Source organism: Lonchura striata, chromosome 15, assembly GCF_050655825.1.
Source record: "Lonchura striata isolate lonStrDom1 chromosome 15, ASM5065582v1, whole genome shotgun sequence".
In the NCBI taxonomy this organism is placed as follows: Eukaryota; Metazoa; Chordata; class Aves; order Passeriformes; family Estrildidae; genus Lonchura; species Lonchura striata.
Genome location: NC_140717.1, coordinates 1,756,927 through 1,763,654, shown reverse-complemented (window position 1 = coordinate 1,763,654; position 6,728 = coordinate 1,756,927). Strand labels below are relative to the sequence as shown.

The 6,728-nt window shown below is 62.2% G+C and overlaps 1 protein-coding gene across 1 annotated transcript; it reads left to right on the top strand.

The window, feature by feature from the left end:
- Positions 1-435: 435 nt before the first annotated feature.
- Positions 436-6,446, top strand: LOC146765971 (septin-4-like; the record flags this gene model as incomplete). The annotated part of the gene is made up of 5 exons (XM_085593417.1): positions 436-645; positions 1,009-1,105; positions 1,204-1,366; positions 3,731-3,830; positions 4,084-6,446. Coding segments are annotated over 5 exons (630 nt in total), but the record flags the coding sequence as incomplete, so codon positions are not given.
- Between the last annotated feature and the right edge of the window lie 282 nt (positions 6,447-6,728).

The following is a 6,728-nucleotide window of genomic DNA, read 5'->3' as shown; positions in this document are numbered from 1 at the left end:
GGGATTCTTTACAGTCAGGCCCGAGCCCAGGGCCACGAGCCCCTGGGCACAAACTTTGGCCATTTTCCCTGGGAAAGAAAACTCACCAGTCCAGGTTGCTGATGTCAGTTTGTAGGGCTCCCTTGGGTCTATCAGGTCAGCACAACTTTGAGGAGGGGACAACTTCGGTCTGTGATCCATCCTTCGATATATGGATTATTTGCATTCACGTCCGAGCCCAGTGCCAATGGCCCCTGGGCACATCCTTTGGCCATTTTCCCTGGGAAAGAAAACTCACCAGTCCAGGTTGCTGATGTCAGTTTGTAGGGCTCCCTTGGGTCTATCAGGGCAGCACAAATATGAGATGGGGACAACTTTGGTCTGCGATCCATCCTTCGATATAAGGATTCTTTGCAGTGAGGCCCCAGACCATATCCAGGGGCCACTTGTCCGTGACATCTGATCTGGTGGGACCAGGCTTTTGGGTGCCATTCGCCCTGTGTGGCACCACCCACACCCTTCCTGAGGCTGGAGCCCTGCCCTCAGGGGGCTGTTTGCCTCCAGATCCGGGAGGAGATCGACCACTACGGCATCCGCATCTACCAATTCCCTGAGTGCGACTCGGACGAGGACGAGGAGTTCAAGTTGCAAGACCAGGCACTGAAGGTGGGTCTGGCTCCTCCAGCTCTGTCACTGGAGGGGCAGAGCCCTGTGGCCAGGAGGACACATCACCCTGGGGTACCTGCAGGACTCTTTGGGGCCACACAAGCTCTCCAGCATGGAGGGGCTGGCACATATCTCACTAGCCAGATATGTCACCAAGATCCCACAGGTGAACTTGCAGCTTGGTGGGGTGGGGTTTGGGTGGGGAAAACCCATGCCATGACCTCTGCTGTCCCACTGGGGCTCTCCACAGCCGGGCCTTTGGAATAACTTGGCTGACACGGCTGAGGAGGACACGTGGAGGACTGCGGGTCCTGGCAGATGGGGGTCATGGCAGGGCCCCGCTGATCCCCCCCGCCCTTGCAGGAGAGCATCCCCTTCGCCGTCATCGGCAGCAACACGGTGGTGCAGGCCAAGGGCCGGCGCGTCCGCGGGCGCCTCTACCCCTGGGGCATCGTGGAAGGTAACGCTGGGCTGTCCCTGGCGCCCTCCGGCCTTTGGGGACGGGGACACCCCGGGGCTGGGACGGGCTGTGGCCCCCTGACCCCGCGTCCCCCGCAGTGGAGAACCCGTCCCACTGCGACTTCGTGAAGCTGCGGACGATGCTGGTGAGGACGCACATGCAGGACCTGAAGGACGTGACGCGGGAGACGCACTACGAGAACTACCGCACGCAGTGCATCCAGAGCATGACCCGCATGGTGGTCAAGGAGCGGAACCGCAAGTACGGGCCGGGCTGGGCCGGGGGGTTCCTGTCCCCGGGGTGTCACGGGTCAGGGCTGAGCCCGGTGTGGTGCAGGGCTCCTCCTGTGTCCTTGGGCTGGGAGCGCCTGCAGGGATGCTCCTGCAGCCCCCGAGGCTGGGTCTCTCTTAGGTGAGACACCCCAGCAGTGAGGGGCAGCATGTGGCCCCGGGGTGCCTGGGGCGATGCTCTGGTAGCAATGGGGACCCTGCATCTCCCCAGAGCTGGGGCTGGTTTGAGGGGCATGTGCCAGCAGTGTCCCCAGGGCTGGGGCTGGGGCCAGGGGTGTGCTCTGGCAGCAAGGGGGACTGTGTGTCCCCTCTGGGCTGGGTGTGTCTTGGGGGATGCTTCAACACCTTCCCAGTTCCCATCCCTATTCTCATCCACATTCCCAGTTTCACATTCCTTGTTCCTTTTCCCAGTTTCCCATTCCCAGTTTCCCATTCCCAGTTCCCATCCCCATTCTCATCCCCATTCCCAGTTTCCCATTCCCAGTTTCCCATTCCCAGTTCCCATCCCCATTCCCAGTTTCCCATTCCCAGTTTCCCATTCCCAGTTTCCCATTCCCAGTTCCCATCCCCATTCTCATCCCCATTCCCAGTTTCCCATTCCCAGTTTCCCATTCCCAGTTCCCATCCCCATTCTCATCCCCATTCCCAATTCCCATTCCCAGTTCCTAGTTCCCATCCCCTTTCTGTTTTGATCCTGCATCCCCGTGGGGCTGGCTGTGGGGGGATGCTCCAACAGGGAGGGGGCCCTTGCATCCTCGCAGGCTCCGGCACCAGAGCAAGAGCACAACAAAAGCCAGTGCTGGGGCTCTGCTCGTGGGTCAGCCGAATTCACAGCACCCACATCCGCTTTAGCCACCTCAAGGTGCTGAGGGAGCCCCCACAGGCAGGGTCCCCGGTGGAACCCTCCAGCCAGGGGTCAGAGCAGTGTGGGAGCGAGTGGAGGCTCTGTGGATCTGAAGCTGTGCTGTGGGGGCTGGCAGTGGCTGCAGGCACCTCTAAGTGTCTCTCCCTGTGTGCCCCGGGGCAGGAGCCATCCCTCGGTGCTGAGGCTGTGCTGCGGGGACTGCTCCACTGACTGAGCCGGGAGCGGTGCGCTGGCCCTCGCCCTGCTCCCCCTGCCACCCCCTGGCCCCTCTATAAAAGTGCTTGTGGTACCCAACGCTGTCTTGGTCCTTCTGTGCCTGTGCAAGGCCCAGGCAGCTGCCCTCGGGGCGAGCTGGCCCTGTGGCCACCCACTCTGGCCCTGTGGCCACCCACTTGTGTCCCACACAAGCTGCCCTCGGAGTGCCAAAGGACGTTGTGTGCCAGTGGTGTCACCCCGGCTCACTCAGGTTTGGGAATGTGTCACTGTTTGGTGGCACTGAGGGCTGCCCAAGGGACAGGTGCCCCCGTCGTGCTGCCCTCCCAGGGATGCGATTTTGGGGTGCCGAGAGCCGCTCACCCCATTGCTGGTGCCTGGCTCCAGCGTCGTGGTGCTGGCAGGAGCTGCACGCGCTCCCCACGACTCCCACGGCCAAAGCCGAGACAAGGGCAGCGCCTTCCAGAGCGGCTCCCGGGGCGGCCAAACCCCGTCCCTGGTCCCTGGCGCTGGCCCAGCCCCCGGCACAGCACAGCGGGACCCGAGGGCAGGGATGGATTGTCCTGCCCGTGCCCCACCCGTGTCCATCACCCCTTTGCCCGGAGGGGCCGTGCAGGCGGTGGCACGTGGCGGTGGCATGTGGCAGCACGCGTGACCCTGCCAGCCACTGTTGGTGTCCCGGCCTTGTCACCCGCTGGAGTGGCTCGTGGCATCCACAGGGGACGGGTGGGAGAGCCGATCCCTGCCAGTGCCAGGGGCATGGCAGGAGCCATCGACTGGCCTGGGTCCTGCGTGGCGGCGTGGCCTCGGGGGGATGCTCGCGGCTCTCTCCAGCTGGAATGGGCCTGAATTGGGGCAGAGGCTTGGGAAAAGGGTGTGGGGCATCCCTGGGGCTGGCAGGGCGGTGGAGTGCCTGGAGAGCCCATCCTGAGTCCAAGGGACAGAGGGGAGATGCCGAGGTTTTGATGTTTTAAAGCAGCAGGGAAAACACTCTCCCAGGAGAGCCCAGCTGCTGTGGGATTCTCCCCAGAATGGGGTGTGGAGGAAGTCCCTGGGTCCCCCCCTTGGTTGATGCATGGCCTTTTTGGGGTCTGGGGCCGCTCACATCTCCCTTGCCTGGAAAAAGCCACTCTGATGATGGCCATGGGGCCCAGGGGCTGTGTGGGGGTGCTGGGGACCTGCAGGGGTTGGGGCATCCTCAGAGGAATGTCCCTGGGGGGCTGGGGCAGCACCCTCACCTCCTCTCTCTGCCCACAGCAAGCTGACCCGGGAGAGTGGCACAGACTTCCCCATCCCCGTGATCCCGCCGGTGCCGGACGTGGAGACGGAGAAGCTCATCCGGGAGAAGGATGAGGAGGTGAGTGTGGGGCAGGCTGAGCACCCAAACCTCCGTCCCCATTCCCTCCAGCCCACAGCCATCAGGAGCCACCCTTCCTGCAGCAAGCCGGCGGCTGCTGCTCCAGCCAGCAGCGTCTGGAGGTGCATCCGAGGGTTCCTCCCTGGCTGCTGGCGATCCCAGTTTGTCTGGGATGCTCAACCCGAGCCTCATCTGCACGGGAGCATGGCTGGGGCTTGGCACCATCCACGATCCTGGCTCTGCTCCCTTCCAGCTGCGGCGGATGCAGGAGATGCTCCAGAAGATCCAGAAGCAGATGAAGGACTCACACTAGCCCATTCCTCCTCCTCCTCCTCCTCCTCCTGGCCCCGATCAGAAATGTTTACATCACGCTCCACCACCCGGACCTGCTGCCAGACTCGGTACCAACACCCACCCACAACCTTAAGCTGCGGCATCGCCTTATCCAACCTCCCAGCGCCCGAGGGGACAGCGTGGGGACACAAGGGGACAGCTCACCGTCACTCACTGGGCACAGCTTGGTCCCCCAAGCTTTGGTTTCCCGTTTCTCCACAGCTCTGGGGAAGGCCCTGGCCAGCCTGGTCCCCACAGCATGACCCTGGTCCCCGTGTCATCCTGGGCTCCCTGCTTACAGCCTTTATGCTCACCTGGCTTAAGGGAAGAGGAAAGGGGGACACTGGTGCCAGCCCCCCAAAGGCCCCAGCTGCTGTGGGGAACCGGGCTGGTCCCCTGGCCTTGGCTGGCATGGAGGGACAGCAACTCCTGGGGACCACGGGGGACAGAGGGGATGGAGGGACAGCCACCATCCTGCTCCGTGCCAGCACCAGTGCAGGGGGACTGAAGCTTGTCAGTGTCCAGCCCTGTGTCCTCACCTTGTCCCCACTGAGTGACAGCAGGGCACAAGGAGCACTGGGGAATCAACGTCCCCAGGGAAAATCCCTTGAAACCCAAATCAGAGGCTGGGCACCCCCAGCCTGCTGTGATGTTGGCCCTGTAAAGCAATAATGAGTGTCCTGTGCCCATGGCACCTCTCACCCCATGGCAACAGCACCGACCCTGGCTGGAATTTCAGCCCCTGCTGCCACTTGTTTGTCTGTGGTGTCCTGTGTGCCCAGGATGTCCTTGTCCCCGCTGCTTCTTGGCACAGCAGCCCTGTGCATTCTCCAAGGATTTCCCTGTCTGTGCTGCTTCCCAGCGAAGCGCTGCTGCATGTCCCCATGTCCCCCATGGTGTCCCCATGTTCCCCACCATGTCCTGGTTGGTATTGCTGCCCTACTCAGACTTTCCCCATCTGTGTTGCTTTCCCACAGAACTATGTTGCATCCCTGTGTCCCCTGGGGTGTTCCCAGCCATGTCACCACCCTGCAGGGCTCTGTGTAGTGTCCCTGTGTCCCCAAGGATGTCCCCAGCTTCCTGCAAAGCCCCACTGTGTGTCCCCAGGGTGAGCTCTGCTGTGTCTCGCAGCATCCCTGGGGAGATGGATCCAAGCCCCTCCTGGGTGTGGGAAAGCCCACAGGGGATGGTGAGGATGCAGGCAGGACTGGGAGTGGTGGGATCAGTGGGATCAGTGGGAGCTCTCTGGCGTGGGGATGTCCCCATCAGTGCCCCTGAGCCAGGGCCCCCCAGGTGGGGCGTGCCTGGTGGGTCTGTGCCCGGCCGGGGGTCAGGGATTGGGGCTGCAGGGTGCCAGGGCAGCACCCGGCCTGTGTCCCCCGTGTCCCCATGCCAGCAGGGGTCCCGTGGGCAGGGCCCCTCCAGGCAGGGCCCTGCAGGGAATCTTTAGCGCTTTCCTTTTTTTAATCTTGCTATTTTCTTACAGAAGCCCCTCCCTTGGCATGATGGTCCTAGAGGCGTTTATTAATGGATCAGAAAGTATAGGTTTATAAATTCTTATAGAGTAGTGGAAATATTTTTATCCCTCCACAACTGTTGCTGACCTGGCTTGTCTGCAACCCCTTGTGGCATCCCCTGGCCCTGGGCATCCCCTGACCTTGGGCACCCACTTTCTGAGGCTGGTGGTGGCCCACCCTGTGGGCTTTTGATCCCAATTCCTGTTCCTTTGGAAAAGGCTCAGAATGGACACTGGGGAGTTTGTGCTGCACTCACAGGGACACCCAGCTTGGGGTGTGGTGGGAGAACCCTTTGGGATCCAGCTCTGGGATAAGGGCCACAAGGAGGGCTGCCCCCTCTCATGTGCCTTGCGGTGGGTGCTACTAGTGTGGGACTGGGATGGGAGTGGGGAGGGCAGAGCCTGAGCAGGGGATGGAATTGCCCTCCACATGCTGTCCCTGGGTGTCCCCCCACCGGTGGGGAGCCCTGCCAGGAGACACCTCCAGTACCTGTGCCCAGTCACCCCCATTTGGGTCCCCCAGGACCTGCTGGGTGGAGGAGCAGGAGGGGTGGGCAGAGCAGCACAGGGATGGATGGGCTGCATCTCCAGCTGCCTCCCAGAGGGCATCATCCACCTGCATCCCATTATCCCACCCTGCTCCCCGGTATCCCAAACCCTGCCCCTCCCTCTCCTCCCCACAGAGCCCTCAGGCTGATCCAGCCCAGCTGAGTGCAGGGGCAGGGACCCGGGGCAGAGCCACTCCCAGGGACAACAGAGGCTGGGGAGGGTGGGTGGATGGATGGATGGATGGATAGATGGATGGATAGATGGATGGATGGATGATGGATGAATGGATGGATAGATGGATGATGGATGGATGGACGATGGATGGATGGATGGATGAGAACTGGGGGTTCTGCTGGGTGACAAATGGGACATGACCTGGCCGTGGGTGCTGACAGCCCAGGAAGCCAAGTGTGTCCTGGACTTATCCCATGAGGGTGGGCAGCAGGGGAGGGAGGGGATGCTCCCCTCTTCTCTGCTCTCCTGAGACCTCTCTGGAGCTG